The sequence below is a fragment of the Rhamphochromis sp. 'chilingali' genome, assembly GCF_963969265.1.
Source record: "Rhamphochromis sp. 'chilingali' genome assembly, chromosome: 8".
Taxonomy (NCBI): Eukaryota; Metazoa; Chordata; class Actinopteri; order Cichliformes; family Cichlidae; genus Rhamphochromis; species Rhamphochromis sp. 'chilingali'.
The window spans coordinates 16,045,453-16,063,077 of NC_137935.1; the positions used below are offsets into that span (position 1 = coordinate 16,045,453).

The following is a 17,625-nucleotide window of genomic DNA, read 5'->3' on the forward strand; positions in this document are numbered from 1 at the left end:
TGGCATTTTTCATAGATTTAACTAAAGGGGGAACAAATTATGTGTTTTTGCAAAGGCTGATAGTAACAAATTGCTTTTTTGCTAACCTGTATTTTATGTAAAAACAACACTGGTTCATCTTTTGAGTTAGGCGGCTGTTTCTGCTTGAACAATTTTTGGATTAGGGTTAAGTGACTTAACAAAAATAAAACATTTCTCTTTTAAAAATGGTCAGGTACAAAGACAGGAAATGAACACAAGTAAAAAAGCAAAAAACAAAAAAGGCCTTCAAAAAGCCTGGAGACCTACTGGTGAAGACTACCTTATAAAAAATGACAAGAAACTGGATCATAAGCAGCAAAATACAATTTGAAAAAAAGGAATGGCTCAATAGCTTCAACAGCATGAAATAAATAGTTTAATAAACCTTAGTATAGCGGCAACCTTCGGTCCTTCCTTGCCGCTTCTGCAGAACGTAAAGTTTCTGACTCGTGCTCTTGTTAAGTCGCTTGGATGCCTTCCGGTAGCAAAAAACGAGGCGAAGGAAAAAAGGGGCAAAACATTTATTTTCCTTACAAATCGAAAGGTACAAAACAAATGCCTCTGGTGGGAGCTCCGTTTATATTCCCTTTGTGTTACAACAAAAAATAACATTAAAACGGCGACGGTCAGAAAACTGTTGCTCCACGTCCTGCTTGCTTACCTAACCTTTTACCCACACCCCTCCGCATGCGGGCCAAATACACACCCCCTTTACGACATCTACCAACACTTTACAACAACAACAGACTAACAAAGCAGGATTAATTTATGGATCACAGCATATTACATTATAACCTAAAATGATCAAGATTATAATAAAAACTTAAAGATCATGACAAATACTTAAATATGGCATGATGTAACTGAGTAAAATATTGGCCAGAACTTGGCTCCAACACTTAGTATGTACTAACCTTTACCATATTTAGCTGGCTGGTGTTACTACTTGGGGCTATTTTTATTTAAGCGATGATGCGCAGACCCTAGCTTGCAGCATGCAACCACCTGTAAGTGCACACAAGACTGCACACACTCTTTTGATGCACGGCCTCTTCGAGGAGCGTGCGCTTGCTCTCCTCCTCCTCTCTTCCTCCTCACGTTCGGCATTTCTTGACATATGTTTACCATTAAGACTGGCAGGTGTTGTGGGCCTGCCCCTTCTCTCTATTGTTGCCCTGTAGCTGCAGCCGGCACGGGGACGACTGCAAAAAGGTTATTTTAAGAGAAAATTAGATTCAAGGCAGACTCAAACTTGTTTCTAAAGGCACAAGTTTGGGTAATAATGTTGGGCCTTCTAAAAGTCAGGACATTCCTGCCTTGGAGCAAACGTTCTGTTAAAGTAACCATTTTGCATATGCCTTTTCTATATGTCTTTCTTTCTAAATAGGCATAACTAACTCTGTCCTGTTACTTTTTTGAAGCAGTTTCTTGCCTTTAAAAAAAACAAAACACAAAAAACACAAAAAACCATCCTCCCACAAATTAGTAGCTCATTATTTTAATGACAAATACTTATTCCCTGTAGGCTTGAAAGGAGGCTGTTGAAACACTGCCGGTGTTCAGCTTGAATTAAGCTGGCTACCATGCTTTCTAACAACGACAGCTTTGTGGCAGAAAGAAAAGTCAAAATATCAAGGTTACTCTGCATGGGGAGATATTTCTATTTGTTATTAGCAACTAATTATCACAACTGCAAAAGTAAGTTGCATATTTACATGTGTCCTGGTTAAAATGTGAGTGTTTGCACAAAAAAAGTGGCTTGTCTGGCAAAACTAGAGTGGAAAACCCCCCCAACGCATTGATACATTTTTCTTTTTGAAAACCATTATGTTTCACTGTAACTGAAATGAACCAGACCAGGCATACATACTCAATCTTTTACATCTACTCTTGAAACCATGCAGTGTATGACTAATAAAGCAAAAATATATATTTATTAGCATGTAGCAAAGGCCAGAAATTATTACATCGCTCCTGAGCTATATGCAAAAGTTGCCCTATATATATTTAAAATAAATTAATATGATAATACTAATAAAACATAAAAGCTAAAATAAAATAAAATAAAAAATAAAACAGTAGAAACTAAGTCAAAGGAAAAAATAAAAGTGCGACTCTGTGCCACTGAATTTCTGTCTCTCTACAGTACCTGAAAGTGTAGGGAAAGGGTTAATGACACAGGTCTGGGCTAATGGCTCCCAGTGGAGCTATCTGCTGATTCAGCCCCATTACTTCACAAGCATTAAATATATCTGCTCTGACCGCTCTCTGCTCCCCCCCCAGCCCTAACGCAAGTCAACAACATGCTAATCAGAAGGGGGGCATGAGAGTTTCAGACTCTCTGTGCTTTTCTAGCCCTTCATCTTGGACGGTCCTGACACATTTGCAGCAAGCGTTTAGAAAAAAACTTGTAACTGCCACATGTGTTAATGGGTCAAACAGACTCTGTGACCCATTAACAAACTTGTATTTAATGCAGTTACAACCCTATTTGGCCTTGTTATATAGAGCACACAATGCACATACTTTTTTCATAAACATAAGCATATAATTATGTATCTCTAATACTTTACAGTCGTACTTCAGACCATATGCCATTGTTTAGTTATGTTTTCAACTTGAAATTAAAAATATTGCTCAAAGTGTGAAAAAAAGTTTATCTCATCATTACATAACATAAACTGTGGGGAAAAAAAAACCCACACAGTTCAAACCTACAATTTTCTCCACAATTTTTAAACAGGTGAAAGGAGAGCTATTCTCTGTTAGTTTAACACTGTGCTAGTGAGCTAGTGGGAGCTGACCTAGTCCGGGGTTAACAGTCTTACATAAATCAGAACAGATGGCAGACTATCTGCAAAGCCAGCTGGCTTTAGTTTGCCTGTGTGTCTATGTGTAGGACAGGACCTGGCAGTGCAGGTACAGAGTAACTCCCTGCACATAATAAACACAAAATATCTCAGTGTAATGGACACTAGACATATACAGGCAAGTATAAAGCCCTAAACAGACATAGGGTGTACATGTCTGAAAATGCTGACACCAATGTTCAGGACCAAACCTGAGCTAAACCCACTATGAAGTATATATTTAAAAAAATGCTCAAGAGTGAAACTAAAAACAAAGCAATTTGCTTTGGGGAAAAAACAAGAAGGTCGTTTTGGATTAGGGCTCATCAATCTCTCAGCAGATTAGGAGACCTTGTAAACGTCAGCTTGCAGTGAACCCTCCATGGGGGATGGGGTTGACTATTAGGATAAGGACAGCTGGGCCTATGTCCAGGACTGGTCAGACCTGTGTGTGGGAATGTCTCAGGCTGGGAGCTGACTTCCAAGATGGATTCTACGTTCCAAATACCCACACCTTTTCTCGAGATGGTTATGTTACTTTAAACCAAATAACTTTTTAAATAAACATTTGTGTGCAACTGCAACATCATTATAGTGTTATTTAACTGTACATCATCTATGTATTGCAATTCCACACTGTTTGTATTTCATGCTGCATGTATTTCATGTTTCTGTGTAAGTAATCACTAGTATACAAAGTGATAATATTAGTTGCTTTGGTAACAAGTGTGCACACGCATACACGCACGCACGCACGCACACACACACACACACACACGTAAGTCTACAAGTGGGGCATGGCAAGACAGAAGTAAAAAAACTGTGCACGTGAAATGCATTAAAGATGCAACTTATGAAGAAGAAATACATAAAATTCAACCGATAACTGTATTGTTTGTTAAAGATTTAATTTAACTCTGACCACTGTCAGAGTCCTTCAGTTTAACAATATCACTGCAAAACACAGTGTTATTCTAAAAAGTTGTCCTTCAATCTATTGTCATCTTGTCTGCTTTTATTCAAAATCGGCCTTGTAAAGAATCGCTGTGTGTGCGTGTGAGTGTATGCAAAACATACAATACAATCAAAGTAAAGGTTTCAGTATTTACTGTGCAATGACAAAGTAAACCATTTGCATTTCCTGACTCTGCAATAACACACTATAGTTATCTTATAAGCCCATTTGTAAACATAGGCTAGAGCTCCACAAATCTCTGTATTGAAATACCCATTTGGCTTGGCTAACGAGATACAGAGGCTGGGCCGTAGACAAGCATAGTGTGGCATAAGTTGGAGCTTTGGCAGAGCAAAGGGAAGTGGAGAGAGACGAGAGAGGGACGGCAAGGGGGGGGGTCAAGACAAGCTAGAAGATAGCGAGAGAGCGAGAGAGAGAGAGAGAGAGAGAGAGAGAGAGAGAGAGAGAGAGAAGGGGAGAGTAATGATCTACACATGGTTTCATGCTGAAGCCTCAACATAGTAACCATAGACACATGCTGGGGCCTCCTGGGACTCATCAGCAGGACACAGCTGTGAGCTGGACAGCAGAATTCTATTAGCACCAACTATGCACATATGCACTTGCAAACACACACGCGCACAGACACGCACCCACACAGGTAATTTGGGTGTTTAAAAGCATTTGGCATGCTACAAATGGCAGAATGCACAAGACCCCACTATATCAGTGATGACAATTTAAGAACAGACAGGTTTATTTTGGTCATCGTATGAGCAGCACAGACTAAGGCTTTGAGAATGTATCCAGCCCTGTCTGTGTAGAACACTTGTTGATACCTGCTAATCTTACTTCCATCATTATACCATGGCAGATCTCTTCTACTGTCAAAGTATCCACACAGTGGAGCATACACAAAGTAAACTACATATGACAGGACAAAGCATTATTCCTCTGTTGAAGCAAACATATATAACAAATTTGAACAAATGAAGGAAGCAGTCATTAAATTACTCAGCATCATTCTGCTCCATGTGGAGGCCAGCAGAGAGGGGGAGGGAACCCTGGGGTGCAGCCAAAATTAAACCCTTTCAAATCATCCTCTTCTGGAAGTTGGTCCAGTGCCTCCAGCCCAGCCCTAGCCCTCAATAACGGTCCTTAATGAACTCTGGGCTGGCAAAAAATCTCAAAGTGATACCCCCAGTTCCACACATACTAGGCTCTCCCCTACTTGTGTGCACAACCAAAGCCCGTTATTTGCTCCCTGCCTTCGTCACCAAGTATCACCCTCATGGCTTTATCCCTCTTTCCTCTCTTTCTGTCTATGAGTGTGACATGTTTGTCTAGCTAGTGGAGGTAGTGATTTAGCGTTGCTAAGAATGATGACTCTGCCAGAGCGGCTGGCAGGGCACTGTCTTACTGTCGTACTCTTACTCCAGCTTTGGGGGGAGGGAAGGAGGGTTTGAGAAGTAAAGAGAAAAAAGAAAAAAGAAAAAAGAGAGAGAGAGAGAGAGAGAGAGAGAGAGAGAGAGAGAGAGAGAGAGAGAGAGAGAACCACCGTCTTTTATGGAGACCAATCCTCCAAGCCTCACTGCCTAGGCCAACTTTAAAGGATATATTGGACAGTTCCACACTACCCCACCCCCCACCCCTCCAACTGCTCTCTTTTCTCAGCTTTTCATGCTCCCCTCCTTTTTGGTTTCCAACAAGGCAAGCCTTTAGCCGAACTCGGGAGAGGTGTAAAAGTAATACCATGTCAACAAGTGCCTTTTACTCTAACCCACTTTACGCACACAAGCACTGACTCTCTCTCTCACACACACACACACATACACAAAAAAGAAAAAAAATTGGGGTCAATCATCTGCAAGATGGACCTAAGTATACACTGTTCCACAGAGTGTGCCAGAATGAGTTCAGCAACACAGAAAACCAAAGCCTGTTCGACACAAAGGGCCTCGAATACAAAGGAGAAATCATTATCCTCACATTCTGGTAGGGGAAACTAATGAGCTCCTTGGGATGACAGATTAAGTCTACATGTAAGTATTGCATCTAATAGTCTTACACTATTCATGCTCGCAAAGGTTTCATCAAGACTGGTAACCTCATTAAAATCTGTTAAAAGAAATGAGTGAAATTATTCCTATGAAAACAAGGATAAACTGTAGAGGGAAAGAGCTGAGAGAGGACGGGCAGACCTCAGATTCAGAACTGGAGTTCTTTTTCTACCACTTCACAGTAATATGGAGGAAGCTTTCTGTTCTTACTACAGCGAGCGAGAGAGAGTGTGCATAAAGGAAAAGTGCAGAGTGGAGAGAGCAAGAAATAGCATGCAAAAGCACAGATTTTTAAGGGGAGGGAGAGAGTGAGAAAGAAGAGAGTGAGGGACAGAGAGCGCAAGTGGGAGGAGGAGGGAGAGAGAGAAAGAGAGAGGGGTAGCCCTACCCAGTTGCCTGGGGAGAAAACTGCTCTGCTGCTGACTCAGGACTCTCTTTGTTTGACAACGCTCCCTAGCTCTCCCTCTCTCTCTCTCCCTGACACACTCACAAACTTACTTGTCTTTTTTCAAATACTAAGACACCATGTTTTTTAATGTGCACATGGTCTTTCTTTGTCAAAGCTACACCATTAATTTCACTCAGTCTCTGCTGTTTTTCTACTCCCTATCCTCAACGTGTGTGTGTGTGTGTTTCTCTTTTACTTCTGCTGCCTAAAAACATACTGTACTGAACGCCCCAGTTTCTTGTGATGAAAACAGATAAAGGTTTGCACTGTAATAAATCTACAGTGGTTTCTTTTGCTTTTTCATGCTCCACTAACAGTGGTTCACAATCAGGACCAGAACTCTTGGCCATTTCATTCTTTTCCAACAGCGGCACTTTCCAGATGTTGGCTGGCCAATGGCTGGTAGCAAACTTGCCAGCACACGCTCAGGTATATGCTCCCCAGTGGTAAAGGGGGAGACCTGTTAAAGGGACTAATTGATAAGCCGGTGATGACTGATGCCTAGCAAATAAGAGTCTACGGCTCAGAGGGAAAATAAAGACAACAACATGTGTGGCAGGCTAACAGAAAGTCAAGAGGAATACACTTTCTGGGGACATAAACAATAGCTAGCTGTGTTAAGGACGGGTGGACAAAGATCCTACAGACAAAGCGGGTGCAGATGAAGACGCAAGGGATAATGAAGAAAGTTAAACATGGACCAATTCCAAAAGTGGCAATGCTGAGCAAAGCCCTAAGGGGACCCCTAGACTCATCCAGAAAAAGAGAGGTAAAGAGGGCCTCGAGGAAGGAACAAGGGAGACGGAGCCAAGAGGGGGAGCACTGATAAGTGCAAGGTAGCCAAACATACCCAAAGGGAGTAGGGAGGCATGAGAAGCAAAAAAAAGAATGATAGAGGAAGATTTAGACAAATGAGGTAATTCTATGTTTAAAAAAAAGAAAGAAAGAAAAAGTAAAAACATGCAAGAGAAAGAAACAATTAGGAGCTCAGTCTCCTGCATAATTTTACCCAAAACTGACACGAAGTGGATGAATAAAATATTCAGTTCGTTCTAAAGACAATGTAGCTAGCAGAAAATCATGGATAATCACTGATTGTTATGAGTGAAGACCATTTCGGCTTTTCAATCAAATAGAAAAATCAAAAAGGGTATAACAGTGGTTTAACACTTTTACATTCTCTGCCTTTGAAAGCAATGCTACTATTATGAGGTATAACATTAACAGATCATTTTCTCAAAACTGTGTGAGGTTAACAACTGTTAGTTCTTTGTGTACCAACAACTGCAACACCCGAAGGAAGGGGATTTTTAACTATAAATGACAAAGATATTCATAAGAAATAGGGCTCACCCTTACGCCAACTTTACGAGTATTCAGACTAAGCTAGTCTCCTGTGCACAAGTATAATTTAACAGAAGGGGATTAGAAAAGAGATGGTGGAAAGGAGAGTGGAAGAGTAAGATATGCACTTGAGATTATTGGTGGGAGCATGAGAGAAACCTGGATCATTCCAGGTCAACCATATTTTTAGTAATACCTCAGTTAAATGAGACCAGAGGAGAGACAGGAGCAGCAACCATTAGGTTCAATGAGGTATACATCTACAGCCACTTTCAGATTGACACCAAGCCCTGCATGAACAATCACAGGCTGATTATTCGTTTAAATGAGGTCATTCTGGTAAACACTCAGATTTTCAGCAAAAACAGTTATGCCTTCTTGATCTGACTCTGCTTACGTGCCTTTGACCAGCCTCTGAACTTGGGATGATGTCCTGTGCTCTGTGTCTCCTACAGCAGAAGAAGAACTTGCTCTTCATGACCAAATAACAAAAGCAAAAAGATAAAATCATATTTTTTTAATGAATCTATTGAAAGTTTAAATAGATAAACAAATATTATTCTTATTCCTTCACAATATTCTTCCAGGGAATTAGAATAGCAAAACCAGGCAGCTTTAACATTTATGCATGTGAGCACGGTTGTACAGCAAAGAGAGAGAGAAAAAACAAGTGTACAGAAGAGAAGGGGGAGAAGGGGTGGAGAGCAAGAAGCGAGAGGGTGCTTGCCTGGCACAATGAGTCCTACTTGTTAGCTAGTGACAGTGTCAGGGATCGTGACAGGGTCCAGACGCTAGACACCAGCTGCAGCGCCTCGTAAATAGACTGCTGTCTCGCAGGCACATTTGCACGGCAATGGTTGCACACAAATGTGCACACACAGGCATGTGGGCACATGCATATACTATGGCAGGCACACAGACAGACACTGACTTATTGTGTCTCCCAAATCTTGTAAAAGGGACAGTGAGCCTCTTTGTGTCTTGTGTGATGTTAAACCTCCTGTAAAAAGTGCTTTACACAAAAAGCGCTCTACACAAAAGAACTCTAAGCACCATAAAAGTCTAAATAAAAGAAATAAATATGTATTAATAAATCAGTTATCTTTTAATTGTTAAGAAAAAAATGCTACAATCAGTCCATGGGTGACTTGCTGGAACTGCAAGACTAATTTTTTTTTTTTTTTTGCTACTTTTGTATTTGCGTGTGTCCACCCAGCCTTTCCAGCGATAATGGAGAGGGGTAATTCACTACATCTGCCCTAAGGCATGGAGGAGAGAAAGTAAAAACGTAGACGAGAGCTGATAGTTTAGAAGGAGAGGAGAGCCAAGCTGGAAAAGGGTGAAAGGGTTAAATCTGCAGGACTGATCCTGCTGAGCCAGCAGCAGTACGTTAAAGTGCAAGGTTTCATTGTAGCAGATACAGAATGAAACTCCTTCCCATTAGTCACGCTAGTAACTGAAAAGGCTCTTCACGCTGTTTAACCCTTGCTGTGCTGCAAACAAACCACAGCAACAACACAGGTAAAGCACTTGTAAGCAGCTAATGGTTTCTGTCTGCAACTTCTCATGCACAATGACATTATAATAAATATACAACACTGGTCGAGGGTGCACATGTAAGCAAAACTTGAACTTTTTCTCTGATGCATGAAAGAACCTTCTGTCTGAATTCACACATAGAACGCGACTCGGACGGAGTGACCTTTTGAGGGGGATTTTCTTTTTCTAAACTCTTTTCCCCCCCTTATTCCCTGCACCCCCACTCCGCTTCTCTTCTTGAGCAAGCCTCCCACACCATGCTACAGCACACACTGTCTCTGAGGGGCTTAGGGAGGAGAAGGCATGCATACCCTTCCTCCAGTCAGAGCAGGGCAGAACCATAATCATCATAATTATCATCATCATCACACTGCCTTAACCAAGACACACCACAGCAAAGCAAGTGGTGCAATGATGAAACAATGGAACAAACCAACCACGTAAACAAACCCATAATGGGAGGACATAAGGTTACTCGGGTCATTACAAAAAATAAAGGAGCAAGTTGTAATTTTAATAGTACATTATTTTTAGTTTTGTTTACACGGGCAAAATGGATATGAGCTGGCTTAATTTGAATCACTTCCTCAAGCTGCAGCAATAATCTGGCAGGTTACTCCAAAACAACTGAAATCGCTGGTTCAGAAGAGCAAAAGTAACTATACCAAATCTGTCTCGCAACGCAGATACAAACACACACCTTACTCCTGTAGAGAAGACAAACTGGTTGGTCCCGACCTCTCTCTAGCACATATGATTTAGTACCCCAAGAAAAAAAAAGAAAGACATTTGATCCTAATTAAATCAAAATGAAGCATGAAATGCCCGATGATCAGGACACAAAAATCCCAGCCCAGGTTGTTTGTTTTGATTACTGCGATCTGATGCAGCAGTACAGTGACATCTGAACATAAACTCAAAGAAGCCCTAAACGTCCCATGAGGGAACTGGTAATATTGCTCTCTGCCAAGTGTTCAGCAATAATGAAACAACAATTACCATTCATCATTCTCTCATTTCCTTTCTCATTACTGAAGTTACCATCAGCACCAGGTAACAAGAACATGTGGCATGCAGCCTAATGTGATTTAAAGAGATGAATGATGTATAGAAAACACGTGGCCTGTAATGAGCTACACACTGTAAACCATACTGCATTGGAAAAGCTGACACTGTGCTATAGACACTGTATGTTTCGAGGAACAGGACTTCACACACTACAAATAAATGCTACACGGGGAGATGTACATAAACTAAAGGAAAAAGTACACAAAAAAGCTAAAAATATGTGGAAAGTACATGGCCCTGATGATGTACAGCTTCTGCTCTTTTTTTCCAGCAACAGCTGCATATAACTGAGGTCAGTCTGATTTCATGAACAACCCCCTTTTAGAGTATGTCACTGAAAGGTAATAGTTAAATTGTTTTTGAGGAACAAGTCGTTCGTTTAAAATGATGAATTTTATGATATCCTCAAAAAGTGATCAAAAACCTGGAATTAACTTAAGCACATGCTAACATACTTTGATTTTTTTTACTCAATATATATACTTTTTCATGAGATTACTGCCACAAAGTTGTTGTTTTTTTCCTGTAGGACTGCGTGTACTTACTTACTGACTACATGTGTAACCAGAGAGGAGACATGTATTACTGAAAATTCAACCTTAGGTAGACTTTTTGTAAAAAGATTACATATGGCAAATGATTATCATCCTTATTAAAACAGTTCCTGGTCAGGTGTAAAAGATTAGATTAGACTGAGTGGTCATTTGAGTGTGTTCGTGTGCCAGGGTTGTGTTGAGATTAGCTAGTTACTGGCTGTGGGGAAAAAAAAAAAAATCAACTTCCACATTTTATTTTCAAAAAAGCAAAACTGTTACACAAGTTTTTTTTATTATTAAATATTAGTAAATTAATGTATCAGGTTGAAATTGTAAGGTCTTTACCTGACAATATAAAGCGCCTTAAGGCAACTGATGTTGTGATTTGTTGCTATATAAATAAAACTGAATTGAACTGAACTAAATTGTGGTTCACTGACGGACTGTAGTCCTGCCCATACCCTACCTCCAGCACTTCTTGTTGGATACATGGGTAAGACAGTCGATGATGAATGTGTAAGAGGTGCCAGAAATCTCAAATTAAGTTCACTTTATGTCATTCCAGGCATATTAAAATACACCGGGACAAAATTATGTTTATGAAAGCCTGAGTAAGTGAAAAAAAAAAAACAAAAAAAAAAAAACAAAGAAAATTTGCTGTTTTGAACCCTTTTGCCAAAACTGTGTCTATTATTAACCTCTATTTCACTTCTATAGCTAATACCAGACATCCCATTTACATTATACTATGTTCAACATTTAAAAAATAAAAATACATGGAGGTTATAATGGGTTCACTTACTCCAGTCTTATCACAGAGCCGCAGGGTGTTGAAAGAGCCCACAGCAAACACCTCTCCATCTGGAGCCCAGGACAAAGATGTGACTGGGTAGTCATGAGACAGTGAGCAGTGAAGCAGATGTCCAAAGCTGTCCCATACCTGTTGAAGAGGCAAATGGTTTTAAAAAGGTATTCAGTAATTATTAAGACATCAACAAATATACTAAAAAGCCACTGACCTTATATTTACAATCTTCCCCACCTGACAGGATTAGGTCATTGACTGAATTCCAGTCTACCTTCAGAATGACCCCATCATGAGCCTTCCACTAGGGAGAGAAAGATAGAGAGAAAGCATACACGTAATGGAAAGAATGGGGGGAAAAAAAGAAAAAGTTAGGTTAAGAAACATAATAACGTCATCAACACATAACATTTTGGTTTGAAGAGATCTCTAACAAATTCCTATACTTTTCCTTTGTCCAAAAGGAGGATAAAAATAAGCTGGCTGGAATAAGCACCCGTATGGAATTTATTTTTTGGTCACGACCACAGTTACAAGTTTATGAATTGTTTCATCTTAGCCAAACTGAGAGCTTACTTTTAACATTATGTGTTACAGTGTAACACAGAACAGAGAGCCTGTTCCCAGCCTTATCTCACCAGACCTAATGTACCATTCTGTTCCTAATCTGTATAAACATTTTATTTTTTGTACACTGGTTACTTATTCCATGTACCCAAGGAAGACACAGGTAGATATTCTGTATTGCTGTCTGTATAAGGGACTGCAAAGGTCAAAGAGGATGATGTTAGGGGGTCTGTGGGGGAGGGGGGAGGGGAGTTCATTTGTTTAGTTCATTGTGTTGGTCTTCAGGGGATCTCAGTGGGAGATAATAAAGTTGGGACATTGTGCTTGTATATGAATTTATGTGCAGTAATAGCTTAGTAATAGTTTTCTTATAAGCCTTTAAGTATAGTGTAGCAGAGGTGAGAAAAAAATCTTCTCTTGTTTCAGTGTCTTTTATGAAATTAATGGCCTCGCTGACTCATTTAAATGGAGAACTCAATTTTGCTTCTGTTTGACATAATAATTTCAAGTTAATAATTCACTACAAACTATACTATACTGAGAGGTCATATGGTCTGGAACTGGTTTTCATATACATATGAAATAGCATATTTTGATGTCTAAATCCTACAAGCCTTTGTAAATGTCAGTAAAATGAAAACGAATATCCCCAAGTGTGAATTTGCGCTCAAGCAACATGTGTGAGTAACAGAGAGAGTTTAGTCTGTCGGCTTACTCAGAAAAAGTTTGTTTACCTGTATGATTTTGGCGCTGGGCTGTAAAGGCTTGATAATTAGCTGTCTTCCTGAAGTGTAGAGAATTCTGTCCGAGTCCGGACCCCAGGCCACAGAATATACAGGAGATCCTGGAAAGACATCCAAAAGCATAGGATGAAGAAAGCAGCAATCTTCTATTAATCATGAGCCAAGAGCACAGAGTTGTGTACAAATGCGCCCTCTCTCATTTACAAATCAGAATTTGCTGTGAACAATAGCTAGAGGATGAAGCAGACCCAATTCCTCCTCTCAAAAGATATCATACTCAATCAGAAATCTCACCTCATTTAGTCTACGTAACAGCACTTTGCTTCACTTACAAGAAAACCAGCTGAGAAAATCAGTCTAACTTCTACTGCATAAGCACAAGTGTGTGTCTCTGTGAGCAAGAGCGTGTGTTGAGCTGTGCCTGTGAATCTGTGTGTGTGTGTGTGTGTGTGTGGGGGGGGGGGGGGGGGGGACATTTAACCCTACTCCAGGTGCATGGGGTTTCTCACAAATGCCAAATGATCCAAATCTGACGAAGGCGATGAGAGGGGTTCAGACAAGTTCCTTTTTCCTCGCTCTCACTCTGTTCCAACCTCTTCCTAGAGCTCTCTCGTAAAATGGGTCATAGTATCCAAAAAGAACAGTGTGCTCCTGTAATTTGTGCATATATGTGCATGTGTGAGAGAGAGTTTGTGTGAGTGTGTGTTTGTGAAGCTGTAGCCACAAAAGAGAATCAACACCTGCAGTGATCTGGGTGCCATGTGTATCTGTAGAAATACTACTAAATCCAGGTGTTGCACAAATGTACAGCTCAATCCCCAAACACTAAGAAAAAACATTACTACATACTGGGCTCAATCACCAGTCCCCAGCCAGGTTTTACACAGCATCATTCAGGAGTGGCATACAATCAGTTTCACCAAGAAGCCAATTTTTACCCCCCAAAACAGTTACATCTGACATCAACTGCACAGTGATTAATAAGTAAGATCTGAATGCTAAAGAAAGAACTTTAGCATCAGTCTTACTTGAGATTTTTATGGCTTTTAGTAAAACTCCACTTCTAAATAAATAAATAAATAAATAAATATATAAAAAACACCCAGCACGCCCCTGCGGGCGGTTTGTCCTTCAAGCTCGGGTCCTCTACCAGAGGCCTGGGAGCTTGAGGGTCCTGCGCAGTATAGGGCTTTGGAGTTGACGTCACGCCGCAATGCATTGTGGGAGCGCGGCGCCATTTTCGGGGTCTACGATCCAAACAAACTCACTGTTGGAACGGCGACGACGACAAGAAACATGTTTAAAAGCAGCTCAAAAGAAAACGGACGGTATAGAGACCGATTGCGTCCAGAGGCGAAGCAGCGGTATTTGAAAAAAAATAGAGTGCATCGCAAATCTGGACCCATATGAAATACGGCAGTGGAGTAAAGACCCAGACGACTTCCCGCCACTGTCCTACCCCGATATCTTCACGCATCTTGTTTGTGGAGTAAGCGCTTACACAGCGAACCAGTTTCGTAATTACAAGTCACTGGAGGCGCACATCCAATTTACAAATGGCTGGGTGCAAGATTTGGCTATTTTCAAGCCGCCAAACTCTTGAGTACGTCGTCAAAGTAAGTCAGCTGGAGTGCATCGAGTGAAATAGCCATTTTCCACCCCCCACCATAATTAATGTTATACATTTATCAGTAAACTGCTAAAATATCGTTATCATATTATGTGCCCATAATTGTAAAGTAGATGCAAATTAACACATTGATAATCGGGCAAATTATTAACGCCAATTTGTGTCCTCCCTGTCTCCTCCTGCGAATCTTTACATAGCACATATGTCTGCAAAGTCACTCCATTTGATGTTTGATCGCAATTTCTATAACTTCCGAGACCACCAACGATAATATTATTCAGCTATAAAGTGTGATGTGAACATATTTAGAACTTACCGGAATGAAAATGTCTTGAGCACACCAGCTGATATCTGGAGACGTAACAGAACTTGATATCAGCTCGTCTCACGGCTGCTATCCAGGCTAGACGCCTTCGTTTGGTAATATCCGATACATGAGCTCCTTCATGTTGCTTCCAGGTTGGGAAAGCATAAAAAGACAATTGAAACTTATTCCCGTGCCGGTCGTAAGATCGAACATTGCAGCCGAGCACACAGCAAGTACGAACCATGGCTATGCTTTCGCTCCTTACTTAGACCCCCAAAATGGCGGATCGGGCCAAAATCCTTTCCACGCCCACCCCCGTGACATCACGCTCCAAAGCCCTATCTTAGCTGTTCCCAGGACTGCGCTCTTCTGGACAGAGATCGCCGATGTTATTCCCGGGATCTGCTGGAGCCACTCGCCTAGCTTGGGAGTCACCGCACCTAGTGCTCCGATTACCACGGGGACCACCGTTACCTTCACCCTCCACATCCTCTCAAGCTCTTCTCTGAGCCCTTGGTATTTCTCCAGCTTCTCGTGTTCCTTCTTCCTGATATTGCTGTCATTCGGAACCGCTACATCGATCACTACGGCCGTCTTCTTCTGTTTGTCTACCACCACTATGTCCGGTTGGTTAGCCACCACCATTTTGTCCGTCTCTATCTGGAAGTCCCACAGGATCTTAGCTCGGTCATTCTCCACCACCCTTGGGGGCATCTCCCATTTTGACCTCGGGACTTCCAGATTATACTCGGCACAGATGTTCCTGTACACTATGCCGGTCACTTGGTTATGGCGTTCCATGTATGCCTTGCCTGCTAGCATCTTGCACCCTGCTGTTATGTGCTGGATTGTCTCTGGGGCATCTTTACACAGCCTGCACCTGGGGTCTTGCCTGGTGTGATAGACCCCAGCCTCTATGGATCTTGTACTCAGAGCTTGTTCTTGTGCTGCCATGATTAGTGCCTCTGTGCTGTCTTTCAGTCCGGCTTTGTCCAGCCACTGGTAGGATTTCTGGATATCAGCCACCTCCTCTATCTGCCGGTGGTACATACCGTGCAGGGGCCTGTCCTTCCATGATGGTTCCTCGTCTCCCTCCTCTTTCTTGGGTTTCTGCTGCCTGAGGTATTCACTGAGCACTCGGTCAGTTGGGGCCATCTTCCCAATGTATTCTTGGATGTTCGTTGTCTCATCCTGGACTGTGGTGCTGACACTCACCAGTCCCCGGCCCCCTTCCTTGCGCTTAGCGTACAGCCTCAGGGTGCTGGACTTGGGGTGAAACCCTCCATGCATGGTAAGGAGCTTTCTTGTCTTTATGTCAGTGGCTTCTATCTCCTCCTTTGGCCAGCCTATTACCCCAGCAGGGTACCTGATCACGGGCAGGGCGTACGTGTTGATGGCCCGGATCTTGTTCTTACCATTCAGCTGACTCCTCAGGACTTGCCTGACCCTCTGCAGGTACTTGGTGGTTGCAGCTTTTCTAGCGGCCTCTTCATGGTTCCCATTCGCCTGCGGGATCCCCAGGTACTTGTACCTGTCCTCTATGTCTGCAATGTTGCCTTCTGGTAGTTCAATCCCCTCAGTTCTGACTAACTTCCCTCTCTTTGTTACCATCCGACTACACTTCTCCAGTCCGAATGACATTCCAATGTCATTGCTGTATAGCCTGGTAGTGTGGATCAGTGAATCGATGTCTCGTTCACTCTTGGCATACAGCTTGATGTCATCCATGTACAGGAGGTGGCTGACAACTGCTCCGTTCCGTAGTCGGTATCCGTAGCCAGTCTTGTTAATGATCTCACTGAGGGGGTTCAGGCCTATGCAGAACAGCAGTGGGGACAGAGCATCTCCTTGGTAGATCCCGCACTTGATGGTGACTTGTGCTGTGGGCTTGGAGTTGGCCTCTAGTGTTGTACGCCACATCCCCATTGAGTTCCTGATGAAGGCTCTTAGGGTCCCATTGATCTTGTACAATTCTAAGCATTCCAGTATCCAGCTGTGGGGCATTGAGTCATAGGCCTTCTTGTAATCAATCCAGGCAGTGCACAGGTTGGTCAGTCTGGTCTTGCAGTCTCGGCTGACTGTTCTGTCTACCAGTAGCTGGTGTTTTGCGAGAGTACACCTTTGCTGGTTCTGTGGAGAACAGCTGGTTTATTCTCCTGCCTTCTATCTCTCTGGTGTACCTCCTCAAGCGGCTGGCCAAGGCTATGAGTCTTTGCTTGGCAGTTTCCAAGGCCTCAGGTATGGACAGCTTGCTGTATTTCTTATGCACCTTCTTTGTCGTACCTTTCTGCAACTCCGTTAGTTGGCTAAACTCCCTCCGTGCTACTTTGATCTTGCCCTCTAGCCTCCTTCTCCATGGAGGGTACTGCATGGATATATATATATATATATATATATATATATATATATAGAGTGCCTCTAATTATTTATTTTTTTTACTTATACCTGAAAACGGACTTTTGGCAGTACTAAGCATGATTATCTTCTTAAGCCTTGATTATACTGTGTTTTGAAAACGGACAGCAGAGCCAAATAGGCATCCTGGTTTCACACTTCTTTCAACTCCGCTTGAAGTCCGTCACCTTTGCAACATGAGTAGTTAGTGTATTATAATGTAAATTCTCTATTAATTTGTCCACACAGTCACTAAAAATAGGTAGGCATGTTTTCCACAGTCTGACATCCCATCTTCCCTTTAACAGCAGTCTATAAACATGTGGGAGCTGAGGAGACCAGCTGCTGGACTTTTGGGA

The 17,625-nt window shown here is 41.9% G+C and overlaps 1 protein-coding gene across 2 annotated transcripts in view; it reads right to left on the bottom strand.

Annotated features, from left to right (window-relative positions):
- ift80 (intraflagellar transport 80 homolog (Chlamydomonas)) overlaps positions 1-17,625 on the bottom strand; it is a 56,051-nt gene that overhangs the window by 31,217 nt on the left and 7,209 nt on the right. For both annotated transcript variants that reach the window (XM_080888610.1, XM_080888609.1), the window contains exons 6-8: positions 12,927-13,036; positions 11,840-11,929; positions 11,623-11,760 (exon numbers count right to left, since the gene is read on the bottom strand). In XM_080888610.1, coding sequence (XP_080744736.1) covers positions 11,623-11,760; positions 11,840-11,929; positions 12,927-13,036 — 338 coding nt within the window. The remainder of the gene's footprint in view (positions 1-11,622; positions 11,761-11,839; positions 11,930-12,926; positions 13,037-17,625) is intronic.